This window comes from Arvicanthis niloticus, chromosome 12, assembly GCF_011762505.2.
Source record: "Arvicanthis niloticus isolate mArvNil1 chromosome 12, mArvNil1.pat.X, whole genome shotgun sequence".
Taxonomy (NCBI): Eukaryota; Metazoa; Chordata; class Mammalia; order Rodentia; family Muridae; genus Arvicanthis; species Arvicanthis niloticus.
The window spans coordinates 17,023,865-17,039,718 of record NC_047669.1 but is presented as its reverse complement, the minus strand read 5'-3'; the positions used below and the strand labels follow the sequence as shown (position 1 = coordinate 17,039,718).

Genomic DNA, 15,854 nt, shown 5'->3' with positions numbered 1-15,854 from the left:
CTTAAGCCTAAACACAGAAACAAAAGCAAGCATTATAAGAGAAAGTCAGAGATGGGAAGTGATAAAGTGGGTATTGAGTAAACCTTTGTTAAAATGAAGCTGGTATCTTTGTAAAGTTTCCATGTATTCATTAAGCTATATTATGTCATTTTATTGTTATGTTAGGAGCTGATTTGAAGTTGAGTTCTGTCCTCAACGCTGTCAACAGTTCGCTTACTATGGTTGGAAGATTAAGATTCTGTTACTCTTTTTACATAGGTATTTATATAGATAGTAAGAAGTAAGATAAAGATTGTTCGTTGGGTTGAGTTAGAACCAAGGCATATAAATTTTGAATTGTGGGTTTGTTGTGGGTGCTGTAAATTTGAAAATTTATTCCAGTTGTGGTATTTGTTGAAGTCCTTTTCTGTGTCCTTTGCTTTTTACTGAGGGGATAAATGCTTGTAATCTCAGTACTTCGAAAGTTAAGGCAAGAGGTTAGGACCAGCTTATTAAGCTATATGGAGTGCCGGGCAGTGGTGGCGCATGCTTTTAGTCCCAGCACTTGGGAGGCAGAGGCAGGTGGATTTCTGAGTTCAAGGCCAGCCTGGTCTACAGAGTGAGTTCCAGGACAGCCAGGGCTACACAGAGAAACCCTGTCTCGAAAAACAAAATCAAAGCAAAAACAAAACCTATATGGAGAGACCTTATCTCAAAATAAGGAGAATTAAATGTTTATTTAAAATTTTTGGTCTGTGTGTATATGTCACTGGGGAAGGCAAGCATATACATGTCATGACAGCTACATAGGAAGTGTAGGACCAGCCTCAGCTACATGGGAGTCTTTTACAAAAGAAAACAAAATATAATACTTAAAATTGCTGTGCTTAAAGTTTTACTTTAAAGTTGATGATGACTCTTTAAAGCACTTGTAAATTTAATCCTTTAGGAATTCCAGGCAGGTTTAAATTTTTTCATTTCATTTTGAGATAGCTTCAGACTGACCTTGAACTCATTATTTTACCTGAATGCTGGGATTATAGATATATATAGCACATTAGGTTAAGAGGAACTATTAAAGTATTTTGTTCATGGAAAGCAAAGATGTCTAAGATGTTTGGGGAGTTCTCTGCAAATTGATGCCAGTTTGTCTTGTTTTAAAAAATAAGCTCTGATCAACTTCTAGATCAGATTAAAGACAAATTTCAATAGCTCGTAATAATTATGGAATGGGGGGGTGAGGTGGAGTAAGCATTATATCAAATTTGGTGACTTTTATTTCTGATAGCTTCACTTTATCCTCCCCTGCAGTTTTTTTTTTTCTCTCGATGAAGTAAATCCATTTCATTATAAATTCAAGGAAGGGTTTGGTTAAGGACAATAGTCCAGCCCTTTGCTGTTCAGATAACATCAAGATTCAGGCATGCACTGTATGCCAGAACTTGTGTATGCTAACAGGATAGGATTTATTCAAATAGGAGTTCTTTCAGTGTCAAGAAACAGAAGTGTGTATCTTCTAAAACAATTTAAATTTGCTGAATTAAAACATCCTAAATTTTAATATCATAATCATTTTAAAGCAGCTTAAACAGAACTAGTACTTGTCATAAAATTCTAGTATTTGTGTGGATCTTTATGGTTTTATTTTATATGAAGAGCCAGCTTTTGAAAGCTGATGTATCAGGATCAGTGAAGAATAATGGTATAATGCTATTGGTAAGAAAAAATTCTTTATTTTCTGTGATGTAGAAATTGACTTGATTGAAAAAAAAATGCACTCTAGCATGTCACCAAAGTGTATTTTCAAAGCTTGTTGTTAATGCTTCAGATGTCTTAAAATGTGTAACAGAAACACATTTAATATGCAACTTGGTTACATTTGTATTAAGATATTTTTATATTGTTCTTTGTCTTTATGGACTCACTGAAATGTTAAAGGTTTATGTATATAAACATTTACATTTATATGTTTACAGTATGCATGTTTTAAATGTAAGGACAGTTGGATTGTGGCTTCTCCAAGTGTATTTGAAGGGTTAATTTTTGGTAATTTCCTGTGAGGTGTATGATATATTTAAAGTTAATGATAATGGATGATTTTTAGAACATTTTTATATTTAAATTAATTTTATCATTTTGCTAACTTTGGTAAAATTTGCTAAGGTGTTACTTTTGTCTTAAAGCAATTGACTTGTAGAGAAATAATTCTTATATAAAGAGCTGCAGTATAGGGCCAGTGGTCATTGAGGGGAATTTAAGTATAGGTTGTCCTATCAACTAAATTACCATATGAGAACTCAAATAATTGGAGTGTTCTTTGCTACTTTTTTTTTTTTTCTCTGTTCAAGATGATCTTGGGAGTATGCTCAATGTTAGAATAAGGTCAACTTGTTAAAGAAATTTAGGGAAATATTTTTAAAATAGTAAACAGGCTCAATGAGACTATTGAATTTAAATGACAATTTCAGCTAGTCATACTGGTTCATCTCTATAATCGCACAAAAGGTGGGAAAGGAGAGATAGGATGAGAAAAAGGGAGGGGGAGGGAGGAAAGGAAGGAAGGAGGAAGGGGAGGGGGAGGTAAGGAGGGGTGTCAAAAACGTGGGCCAACAGTCTGCATAGTAAGCTCCAGGCCAATCAGGAAAGAGGTTAGAACTGATCATTTAAATGTAACTGGCCATTGGGATTTGTTGTGTAACTGTCAGGACTCTGCCAGGTACTAAAAGTCCTAGGTGCTTAATCATTTATATAAAGTGGCCAACTGTTTTGCATTTAACCCATCTTTATTCCTTTGCTATTCATGACAAGAAAAAAGTATACATGTTTAGTTTTGGCACTTTGTCTTCCCAAATATTTGTAATCTCTGGTTGGTTGAACTCTCTGGAAATCTCCTGAGGACTGCAGACACAGCTCAGTGGGAGATTATCACACTAGCCAGGCTCCTCCAGCATCTCAGAAATAATGCTTGCTGGTTCTGCAGTGACAATGACATGCCAGTTCTTGACCCTCCACTATTTACAACCATAAAACTCAGTGTGCTCATTAACCCACACCTACTGCAGTTTTGATATATAATAATTTAACTTCTGAGAGAAATAATCTTTTTTCATTCCTTAGCTTTAGAGGAGTCTTATTCATCTTCTTTGAGCTAAAATGCTTTACAGAACTAAATTCACTGTAAAGCATCAAGCACCAGCCAGAAAAACAATCTCACAGCCTTTTGGGGGAGTATGTGAGGTGGGGAGAGGAAGAGTCAAGTGGCTCAGTCTCCTCAAACTCATGCTTATCCTGCCTCTGCCTCCTGAATGCTGGGGTTACAGGTGTGTACCCCCAGGTCTGGATCTTAAGAGATTATTGTGCCTAACAAATACTTTCGAATGTGTTATATACATAATAGTAATTCCTAGCCAAAATTTTATTAGGATAGCACCCAACCAATCCTGTCTGACTCCAGGTACACAGAGCAGCCCTCCGATTGTTCCCTACTCTGTGTTCTTTCACCTTATGTCTAGGGTGAAAACTGACTGAGTTCACTGACAACTAGCCAAAGAAGTTACTTAAAGGGGGGAGGAAGAGATTATTAAAGAATTTTATTAAAATGTAAAGCACGGTCACTTTTCTTGCCAAGGTAATAGAAATTAAAGTTTAAGTTTGGCCAGGTGGTGGTGGTGTACAATCCCAGCACAGAGGCCAGCCTGGTCTACAGAATGAAATCCAGAACAGCCAGGGCTACGCAGAGAAACCCTGTCTCAAAAAACCAAAACCAAAGCAAACAAACAACAACAACAAATTAAAATTTGTTGAGACAGAGTCACACTATGTAACTCCACTATGTGAACCATGCTGGCCTTGACCTCACAGATCTGCTTATATCTTCCAAATGCTGGGCTGAGATTAAAGTTGGGAGCTACAACACCTGTTATACTAAAGGGTTTTTGTTTTATGATAACTTACTCTTTGGTAATTTCATACCCATGTCTTAATGTGTGTGGATTTCACATATCCATCCTTTCCCTATTGTCTTCTCATTTCCCACTTCACAGAACACTTCCTTTATTTCAGCAAGCTCTCCTCCTTTCAAGTTCTGTTTTTGTTTTGCTGTTACCCTTTGAGTTTAATTAGGGTTGATGAGGTAACTTACTAGTGGCTGTTCAACTGAAGAAATGGACTCTCTTCCCCCCAGCAACCATTAACTGCCAGTAGCTCCTCAAGGATGGATGGGAGCCTCATGAGCCCTTTCTCTGTCTATGACAAAATACTGATGAGCCTTATTTGCTACTGTGAGTGAGTGAGTGCAGCTGTCATGTCATGTGTGGAGGACAGTATTTCACAGTTTTGTTTGTTTCTTTTTTTTCCCCAGCCCCCTATAATTCCATGATGTTCTTTCAGCCTTGGAGAGGGTGAAATAGATGTCTAAGTGTTTAGGGCTGAGCTCTCAACATTATTCTTCCAGTTATGGATCGCTTTACTAACTGCAGATGTTTCTCTGTCCAAGATTGAGAGCTGCAATAATCTATAGGTATAAAAATAAACAATTGAAGGTAGTTTGGACAAAACAAGAATAATAGGTTTGTTACCACAGGGTCTGAGGCTTCCCCAGCCATAGGCTTTAGTCCAGGTTTACAGGTAAAAGCATGATTTCCCTCCTGTGGAATGGGTCCCAAATCCAATCAGAAAGTGGTTGGTTATCTGCATAACAGTCATGACCCTATTTATTGTACCCATGAGGATATTTTGCCTGACAAGTTGGTATTATAGTACAGAGTGTATATCTGGGTTTTGACTATTGATGGCTTTTCTCGGAAAGCTATTCACAGGGGACAGATTCTAGCTCAGTTCCAACTTGATTTCTCAGTGTGTAGTGTCATCAGCAGTGAGAGTTTAAAAGCATCTGGTTCTGGTGGCGGCCAAGATCTGTTTTTAAAGAAAGCCAACCTTTGTTTCTTTCTCTGCAGTTATCTTCACCTGTTGTGAAGCACAGCACCTTTCAAGCCACTGTAGAAATGGACAAAGAAGAAAGGAAGACTATCAACAAGGGTCAAGAAGATGAAATGGTAACTGATTTTCATAATTTTCTAGGGAGTAAAAGGATACAATTAAACCAACATAGGCTGAGGAAGTGTGTTTGTCCACCTAATGTTCTGAGGCTCCAGGTTTGATCTCTAGTGAAACACCCATTCACAACACATAAATCGGAAACTCTGCAGCATCCTAAGGGTGTGCGTGTATTTGTTTTAGACAACAAAGTCTCACTAGAAAGCTGGCCTGAAACTTGTTAAGTAGACCAGGCTGGCTTCAGTCTCAGAGTTCTACCTGCTTGTACTTTCCAGGTCCTAGAATCAAACACATGAGCCATTATTCTTGGTCTGACTTGAGGGAGTAGTGGTGGTTTGTTTGTTTGTTTGTTTCGAGGCAGGGTTTCTCTGAGTAGCTCTGGATGTCCTAGACCTCTCTCTCTAGAACAAGCCTCAAACTCAGAGATCTGCCTTCCTCTGCTTATCTAGTGCTGGGATTATTTATTTTTGGTTATTTGAATTGAGGTTATATAACATTTATGTTGGTTGGATTTTTAAAATAATTCATTTTTATGTGCATTGGTGTTTTATGTGCATGTATGTTTGTTTCAAGTGTCAGAAGCCATGCAACTAGAGTTATAGACAGGTGTGAGCTGCCATATGTGGGTGCTGGGATTGAACCCAGGTTCTCTGGAAGAGCAGCTCTTAACACTGAGCCATCTCTTCAGGCCTGTATAGTTTGGATTTTAGTATATAGCCTTTTCAGGGTTTTTGTTTGTTTTTGTTTTAATTGTTGAAGGCTTTCATTTTCTCTTGTAGTTTAATCATATCGAGCAATGAATGGCCAATTTATTTTGTCCATTAGAAGCATGCCTCTTCTGCAGCTTCTTCAGTTTCATCCTGAAGTGGGGACAGGATTTTCAAATACCTGAGTCCTTATCCTAAGAAACAAGGAATTTTAGATATATTTCATAGCTGTGTGACTTAATGGGAGCATTAAAGTAGAACATTTTATACACACACACACACACACAGACACACATATATACATACATGTATGCATATACATACATGCATGAATGACAGAACTGGAGTAAAGTGTACATGGTCCCAAAAGTTTTTTTTTTCTTTTCTTCCTCTTCTTTCTCTTTTTCTTCTTCCTTCTCCTCCTTCTTTTGGCAGTTTCCTAACTTTTAGATTTTTTTTCTTTTATTGAAAATAGATTTTTTTTTTCATTCTGTATATTCTGATTATGGTTTCCCCCCTTTCCTCCCAGTTCCTTCTACTTCTCCCATTTGGATCTACCCCATTTTTGTCTCACTAGAAAATGAAAAGGCATCTAAGGGATAATAATAAAATAGTATACAATAAATAAAAAAACAAACAAACAACAAATGAGAATAGGACAAAACAAGCAGAAGGAAAAGAACCCCAAGGGAAGGCGCAAGAGGCAGCCATAGACACACAGACACACGTGTTCGCACATCCAGGAATCCCATAGAAACACAGAACTAGAAGCTGTAATATATATGCAAAACCTGCAGGACAAAAAGAATAAATAAAAGTTTAAAAAAAAAAAAAAAAAAGGAAACTAAAGCCCAGATAGGGCATTATGAAGACAGGAGAGGAAATGTGAGTTTGATGCCAGCCTAAACTATATAGCAAGGAGAGAACTTTATTCTTTGATTAGTTTAAAGGCATCTATTTCACCTAACAAAAACCTGAGTTTTTGTTTTAATTGAACTTTATAAACCACAAATGAAACCTTTACTTGGGGAACCAGCAACATATCTCAGAGACATTGTGCACATATGGTGTATAGACAGTAGGCAAAATACCCATACACATATATGTATTTATTTGCTCATCATATATATATGCTGTGTTAGTAGCAAAGAATTTATTAGACATAAATACAAAACATGATCAATAAATATTACTGTTAAGCCTAGAATTTGTATAATGAACTTACTGAAAATAACATAGGTAAATTAGCAGTTGAGAAAATACAGTTTATATGCAAAGAAAATAGTTTGTATCTGAGAGCAAATTTTAGTTTATCTGCCTTATTATTTTCTCATGTGATTACCATTTCTGTGCAGGAGATACATGGCTATAACTTATGTCGCTGGAAGCTTGCCATGGTTTTTGTAGGGGTGATTTGTACCGGTGGTTTTCTCCTCCTCCTCCTCTACTGGATGCCTGAGTGGCGAGTGAAAACCACATGTGTTAGAGCTGCAGTTAAAGACTGTGAAGTGGTGCTTCTCAGGACGACTGTGAGTCTATGCGTGTATTTACTAGTAGCTAATTATACAAGGATGATTCAATAGTGACTTTGTATAAACTGTTTAGAATAAGTAACTGGGACTTTATTGCCAGGAAATGATAAGGAATGTTTAATATTTTTAAGTATGGCTTTGATATGAGTTCTGTTCCAGTGACTAGGCTAAAAGGAGTCTTTTAAGCTGATGAGGCTGTCCTCTTATAGCTCTTCATGACACAGTATTAGATACTTAATTGTCTTTTAAGGTCCTGGCCCTTTAGTATTATATAGCCCATATACCTCATTGACTTGGCCTGCAATTGAGTATGATACATCTTAAGCAATTTGTTTAGAACCTTAATTGGAAGCATTTTTTTTAAAGAGGCTATAATATTTAATGTTCAGTATATATGTGACTAAGGATTTGTGAACTTTTATAGAAGCTATTGATAGTTTGTATTGGTAAAGTGTATCAAAGTTGATGAGAAATTTTTCATGCTAGATGAGTATGAAATAATACTTTATCAGCAAGAGTTAACTAAATTTGTAAATAATAGAATTTACATATAATTATAGGCAGTTATTTATATGCATAATAACTGACCTTTCTTTCTTCAAAGGATGAATTTAAAATATGGTTTTGTGCAAAAATTCACTTTCTTCCTCTGGATAATCAACCAAATTTGAATGCAAAATCTTTAGTTAATAAGGTTCCTAATGGCCATGCTGTTCGTCTGACTGAAGAAAATAGATGCGAGATGAATAAATACTCACAGAGTCCGTCACAACAGGTACTGTGATGGAATTTCAAAGCTGTGAAAAACCATAATTTGCATTCTACAATATCAAAGATACATTATAATTTTACATTTGCAGTTACTGCTTGAAATAAAATTGCATGCTTTGTAAAATACCCGTCACTAGATAAAACTTTAGGGTTTTTGTTTTTTGTATTTTATTTTTTGTTTTTTTCTTTTCTCTCATATATTGCATTCCAACTGCAGTTTCCCCTCCCTCTTCTCCCAGTCCCTTCTCCAAAAACTTTAGGTTTAACAGAAAGTTTGTTTTATTCTATATAAGCCTTTTGATGTAATATTATGTGTGTTCTACAGATGCGTTATTTTACCCACCATAGCATAAGATATTTCTGGAATGATGCCATTCACAATTTTGATTTCTTAAAGTAAGTATCTTTGTTTGGACTATTATATTTTTTAATGTTTAAAAGTGTCTGTATACTAATATTAACACAAAAATCAAGGAGGCTTTTACTTCATTACTTTATTCACTTATTAACAACTCTAGTGTTTGAAGTTTCATTAACCATTTTAAAGTAAATTTCACCTGCAACTTGTACCTTGGAGAATTTTACATAAAATTTAAAAGAAAACCACATACAGTGGTGCATGCCTGTGATCCCAGCAATCAGAGGGTGAGGTGCATGCAGAATTTGAGTATACCTTTAAACTAGGTTTTCAAGTCTTTTTTTTTTTTTTTTTTTTTTTTTTTGTGTTGTTGTTGTTGTTTAGTTTTACTCTGGTTTTGGTATGCAGTTGGCTGAACATCTGGGACTCACACATGCTAATAAGTGGTGACTCTGTCAGTGATCCCCACTCCCTAACCCCTATGCTTTTCTCTAGAGTATCTGAATTATTTCCTACGTTGATAGTCCTATCCAATTGTACTCAAAGAATCATGTAACAAGTACCTAAAAAATTTTACTATCTTGATGAGAAATGACACTGGCAAATGTTATCTTTGGATAGGACAAATTGGATTAATCCCTTATTCGTTTCATTTTTGTGAGTAGAGATCAAAGTTAAATAAAAACTTACTATGGTTTAGACTTTATTTAAAAGATGGGGTCTTGCTATTTTGCTCAGTTTGTATCCAATTTCCCATCTTAGCCTCCTGAGGATTCTGTTTTGCTATTCACTATTTGAAATACACACTAAATATCTTTGATCTAGAATGCCAGAGAAGTTTGTAACTCTTAACAGTAAAAAAACAAGAATCAAGAACATTTAATACCTGGAATGCTTACCTAGAATACTAAAGAATGTTCTGGAATTTGGCCAATGATTTTTCTCATTTCTGTTTCTGAAGTTGAAGTGCCATTGTTTTAGGAAAAAATTCCAGTGTCCTGCAGGCTTGTTAAACACTTTGTTGGTAGTCCCTCTTTGTACTGCATTCTGGAGAAGTCATCAGCTCTGGTGGAAAGAATGTCTAACATTATTGTTGTGTTGTCTCTGTTAGCCACTGAAACTTGTAAAATTTAAACCTACCATAATAGTATCAACACATTGTAGAACTTAGCTTTTTTCCTATATGTAAAATGTAGAGAATAAGTAGAATTAATGGTTTAATTCTCTTTGCTTTACAGTTGTTTGGCAGGTATCTATTAAAATAAGCATAATTATGACATTTTGGGGGGAAAGCAGGTATGTTAGTTGGATCCTAGTTAGAATTGTTCTAAGTCTTAGACATCTATGATTGTAAATTCTGTACTTTGAATGTAGTAGTCACAAAAGGACTTACTGGTACATTATGGAAGAAAATGAATAACAAATAGTAAATTTTTAGTTTGGAAATCTCATTAGTCACACTTTTAAGTTTTATTAGTTTGACTATTGACTCATAAGCTTTGGACACTGCTAAAGGATAATCTGCTATGTATGTTTATGTATATAGTAGTATTTAGAGCCATGACAGATGTAGTGAATAATTTAGTTGTGTTTGAGATTTAAACTATTGATTGTTTTGTATTAAGAATTTGAGATTTTAAAATTCTCAGGACTTCTATTTTTTGTTGTTAAGAATTTCTAAGAAGTTTTTAAGGAAGTTACAATTTTAAAATCAAGCATATAGCAAAATGAGGCATTAATAAATTTGGATATTTTAAACTTTGTTTAAAGTAAAAACTTTGGATTTATTTAGGGGACTGGATGAAGGTGTATCTTGTGCATCAATTTATGAAAAGCATAGTGCAGGACTGACAAAGGGGATGCATGCCTACAGGTAACTTTATCCAACTGAAGTAGGTCTGTTCTCAACATTCCTAAATCCAGAAGTGCATACAGACAGTTCTCTACCACATAATGTAGGTACTTAAATACTACAGTCTGTTAGTTACGCCTTACTGGTATTTTGAGTAATACTCCCTTAGTTTAAGAACTATAAAAAATGTTAAAGCTAATAATCTGTTAAATTATACTATTTAATCAGTTCTAAGATTTCCCTACCTTTTCCTATTTCTGAAATTGGGATGTGTTGTGTATTGGGTAGAGTGTCCTTCTCAATCACACATAGTGGTGTGCTCTGTAAATTAGTAACACCTTAGATTTTCTGATATGGGAATTGTAAGCATGTGCTGTTATTTCCCCCAGGAAACTGTAAACTGGGAGCCATGCTTTTTTTTTTTAAAGTATAAAAATATGCCAGTGTCCCAGCACTCAGGAGTCACAGGCAGGTGGCTCTCTGAGAGTTTGAAGCCAGCCTGGTCTACAAAGTGAGTTACAGAACAGCAAGGGCTATGCAGAGAAACCCAGTTTCGAAAACCAAACAAACATATTGCCAGTCTATTACACATTTTAAAGATAAACATTGTGTTTTTATTGAATTAGAAGTTTTTTTTAACTGTTGTAACATCTTTTTCAATGTTTAAACAAAAATTTTTATTCAGTCTCAGCATCTTATAAAAGGTTACAATTATAGTAGTATGCAAAGTGTACTATTACATGAAATTAAAATGAAGAAGGTATGGGTTTCAGAGGAAGCAGAACTAGTATTCAGGGCCTTTCTTGGACTAGGCAAATACTTTACACTGACTTATGCTCATCCCCCTCCTCCCCCCTCCCCTCCTTTTTTAAAAATGAGGCCTCAGGTACCCAGACATGACCATACTCACTGTGTAACGAAGGGTGGATGTCTTTCAACTTTTGATCTTAAATTTGCTTCCCAAGTGCTGGGCTTGCAGGAAAGCACCACATCATGCTTGGTTTATAAAGTTGTTTGGAATTGAATCCAGGGTGTTATGTGTGGTTGACAGCCACTCTGACAGTGGAGCAGCACTCCCAGCCTCTAAGCAACTTTAAGAAAGTGTTTTCTAAAAGATATAAAATGTGCAATATTTTTGAAATGAACTTCCTTAGTATAATATTCTTTCTAGAAAGTAGAGTAAGATTCTTCAAATATATTTACTGTTTGTTTTTACCAAAGTTAGTGAAATCTTAATAAAATTTGCTCTCTTTGGGCCTGTAGATGTCGTCTTACTGGTTAAGAGCACTGACTGCTCTTCCAGAAGACCTGGATTTGGTTCTCAACACCCACGTGGCAGCTCACAACTGCCTGTAAATCTAGTTCCAGAGGATCCAGTGCTTTCCCATGGCTTCATTGGGTATTGCATGCGTGTGATGCACAGACATACTTAGGCAAAGCACCCATGCACAGGAAATAAAATGAAATCTCAAAAACATTTCCCTCAGTTCAAAAGGAGAACCTGAGTTGTGATGGCTTACATACACCTATAGTCTCAGCACTTAGAAAATTGAAACAGGAGGATTCCCATGAGTTTGAAGGTAGCCTGAGCAATATGTAAGTTTCAGGATAGCCTACATATAATAAACAAATGTAAGCCTTTTGCTTACATTTTTTATTATTGATTAGTAAGATAGTTGTCACATATGAAATAGAAGTCTAAAGGAAGTAAGCCGATAAAAGTCTGGTTACTACTATTGACTTCTTTGATTTAAATAGCGTAGCTAGCTATTTTATTTTACTTATTTTGGTTTTTGAGATTGGATATTTCTGTATCCCTGGCTATCCTGGAACTCAGTCTGTAGACATCGCTGGCCTCGAACTTAGATCCAGCTGCCTCTCCCTCACAAGTGCTGAGATTAAATGTGTGAGCCACCATGACACAACAGCTTTTTTATTCTTTAAAGAATTTTAAAAGATTATGAGATTTTGAAAACATGAATCTAAGAATGATTGGCTTTAACCATATCTAACATAATTCTTTTCCTAAATTATTAATACAACTACTGCATTTTTCTGTCATAGAAAGTTGCTCTATGGAGTAAATGAAATTGCTGTGAAAGTGCCTTCTGTTTTTAAACTTCTAATTAAAGAGGTAAGACTTTGTATATAACTCAGCAGACAGTAGATCCATCAATTTGGAAAGAGTCATGTTTAAGAAGCTGTTCTCAGTTTTCTGCTTCTTTGCTTCATATTTTACTTGGAAAGTAAAAATTGAAAAAAATTGTTGTCTGGTAGAAAAGGTATGATTATACATTTTTTATCATAAAGATTTCTTTTTTGTGTCTCATCAACATTGTGTCCTGTCAAAGTGTGTGTGACTTCGTGCTCCCTTACTCCTTTCATTTACATAGCATAGTACTGGGAACTGACGAGGCATTTGTATGTGGTCTGAGAGGAAGCATGTTAGCTCCAGCAATGAGGATTCATTTATAACTGCCTAGGCTGTGTGAATATAGATTAGAAATATGTATGGGAAGTTGGTGAGTAACTAACTGCCTGGCAGAAAGACTTGCCTATCTTTGTTCAGGTTTTGGCTATAGATAAAAAGTAGTACTGGGTAGATACTTTACTAGAAATAATGATTGTTTTCCACCACTTTCTTAGAGCAGCCATTTGATGCTGCCTGTAAGCATAGTTTCATGTAGGATTAAGATACTTAGGAAGCCTCATGGTTTGAGAGGATCTTATTAAGCAGCCGTCTTTGATTTTTTTTTTTTAAAGAAAACACTTCTACCTTCTACTTTTTATATGGATAAAGTTGGAATCATTTCTTAATATTTCATTTGGGTTTGAAGTAAAATGGTTCTTTAAACATGAAAATGCTTTGAAAAGCTGGGTTGATGGTGGTGCACGCCTTTAATCCCAGTACTTGGGAGGCAGAGGCAGGCGGATTTCTGAGTTTGAGGCCAGCCTGGTCTACAGAGTGAGTTCCAGGACAACCAGGGCTATACAGAGAAACCCTGTCTCAAAAAACCAAAAAAAAAAAGAAAAAAGAAAATGCTTTGAAAAGCACAAAATCAACAGTTGAAAGACATTGGGAAGTAATTAAGAAAGATGAAAATACCATTTTATAAACCTCATTACCAGGGCTTTCTAATCTTACTTTTATTCAATATTAAATCCTGAGAAGTTCCCTCTGAGAGAGCAAAGCAGTTTGCCCATTATCACATATTTATTTTTTCTTTGTATGCCAATGAACTTTTAAAACATAAGTGAAGTTTTTTTGGGTGTTCTTTAAAACAAATATTTGTTGTTTGATTAAAAGTTTTGTTTTAGCCCAGAGCATAGAATTTGTTACAAATAAATTTACTTTAACAAAATATGATGCATAACACTGAAATTCATACATATTAGCTTTTTTTAGTTGAACCTGTTTTGGGGTTTGGTATGACTTTAAATTAATATAAATAATTTAAGCTTATTGGATTAAGTTTTAGTGTTCAGTGGGAAAAAAGAGTACAGAGCGCATCCTTTAAGGACCTGGTTGTTGACTTCTCCAGTATATGGGGGAATCCATATGTTTACACATCCTTTCCCATTGTTGATGGAACTTTCCTTTTTTTCTTTTTTCTTATTAGGTTCTCAACCCATTTTACATTTTCCAACTGTTCAGTGTTATCCTGTGGAGCATTGATGAATACTATTACTATGCTCTAGCCATTGTGATTATGTCCATAGTATCCATTATAAGTTCACTATACTCCATTAGAAAGGTAAGTCAAAGTTTACTACATATTGCAGAAATATATTTATTTGCATTTTTATAACTTCCAAGGTTTATAGAGTGAATAGTACTCAGTATAAAGTACACTTATTGTTATATTTGCCTAAGTACATATACACACCTTGTCCCTTTTGTTTGTTGAAGCAAGGTAGCTAAGAGTGGCTTTTAACTAATCCTCCTGCTTGACCTTTTGACATTTAAAAAAATATATGTACTAGTGTTTTGCCTGCATTTCCATCAGTACACCACATGAGTGCCCGAAGTCAAGGCAGTGTTTGTAACTGTTGAGTTATGTCTTTAGCCTTGGCTTTTTTTTTTTTTTTTTCTTTTTTTTAAAAAAAGGGAATCAAATGTCTTTTATTTTTTGTGGTGCTGAATTTGAACCTTAGGCTTTACATATGCTCACTAAGCTGTACTCTGAGACATGTCTTTAGAGGAAAATCACCACATGATTATTCAGAAACTATAGGCATCTGTATTTGCCTACTAAAGACTGTAGTGTTGAAAGGGCGGGTCCAGTGCTCTCAAGGCTGCCTCATTTAAAGTGCTTTTTTTGTTTTGGGAATGAGGATGGATGTGTTCACATGTAAGAGTCCAGTTGTGCCCATAGGCCCCAGTTTGATACTGAGTTGTTCTTGGATTGTTCTCTACCTTATTTATTGAGGCAGGGTCTCAGTTGAACTCAGTGCTCTCACACACTGAACTAATTCAGCTGTAGCTGGCTTGGTCTAGGAATCTCACGCTTTTATTTCTTGTACTGGAATTACAGGCACGTTGCAACATCTGTTTGGTGTTCACATGAGTGCTCAGATCTGAACTTAGAGTAGTATCTCAGGGTTTCTATTACTGTGAAGAGACACCATGAACACAGCAACACTTAAAAAGGAAAACATTTAATTAGGCCGGCTTACAGTTCAGAAGTTTAGTCCATTGTCAAGGCTGGAAGCTTGGCCTGCAGGCAGACACAGGAGAGCTCTATGTCTGGATCTGCCTGGCGTGGAAGTCTTAAAACTTCATACCCCACCCCCAGTGACACACTTCAACCAGGCCACAACTCTTAATAGTGCCACTCCCTATTGGCCTATGGGGCCATTTTCGTTCAAACCACAAGTAGTAGTGTCTCAACCACTGAGTCATTCCCCCATCCTATGACTTTTCACCTTTTATATAGGCAGAACAATAAAACATGATCACAGTAATTAAGCTTTTCTTTTTTTTTTTCTTTTTCTTTTTGAAGAGTAGGCTTGTATTTATTAGTTTTTTATTTTTCTTTCAGCAATATGTTATGTTACATGACATGGTGGCAACTCACAGTACTGTGAGAGTTTCAGTCTGTAGAGTAAATGAAGGTAAGTACTTCTGGTGAGGGCTGAAAGACTAAATGAACACAAAACATCCCATGAAATGTTCACATGTAAAGCAAGAGCGTGTGTGCATATGCATCTTATTTTTAAATTGCATTTATTCATTTCATTGTATGCATGCTGAAAGCATATGTATTGACCACCCATGGTCAATGGTGGTCAGAGGACCACGCATGGGAATCACTTACCTTTCTACCATATGGGTCCTGGTTTATCAGGGAGTAATACTGAAAGGAAGACCTGGATCAAGAACAGGGTTGTAGAACCAGTAAAGTGTGGAAGTGCAAAAAGAGGAGTCTCAGGAGATCTCCACACCTGGATAGATGGGTGTTGGTGGTGTTCAGATGGGGCATGGTAACAGGGAAGCTGGCACTGTAGGAGGAGAGTGCTTAGAGCATATAGACCGAAAAGGACTGACAGTATTCTAGCATACTCTCTGGAGGCAGGCTACTTCCATTTCCCCATTTTCA

At 35.9% G+C, this 15,854-nt stretch overlaps 1 protein-coding gene across 4 annotated transcripts in view; it reads left to right on the top strand.

The window, feature by feature from the left end:
- The window catches only part of Atp13a3 (ATPase 13A3), a 72,864-nt gene that overhangs the window by 15,825 nt on the left and 41,185 nt on the right, over nt 1–15,854 (top strand). For 3 of the 4 annotated variants that reach the window (XM_034514994.2, XM_034514992.2, XM_034514991.2), the window contains exons 3-10: nt 4,935–5,033; nt 7,097–7,270; nt 7,878–8,048; nt 8,370–8,440; nt 10,195–10,275; nt 12,319–12,388; nt 13,875–14,009; nt 15,297–15,369. In XM_034514994.2, coding sequence (XP_034370885.1) covers nt 4,935–5,033; nt 7,097–7,270; nt 7,878–8,048; nt 8,370–8,440; nt 10,195–10,275; nt 12,319–12,388; nt 13,875–14,009; nt 15,297–15,369 — 874 coding nt within the window. The remainder of the gene's footprint in view (nt 1–4,934; nt 5,034–7,096; nt 7,271–7,877; nt 8,049–8,369; nt 8,441–10,194; nt 10,276–12,318; nt 12,389–13,874; nt 14,010–15,296; nt 15,370–15,854) is intronic. The other variant, XM_076942769.1, reaches the window with a different exon arrangement.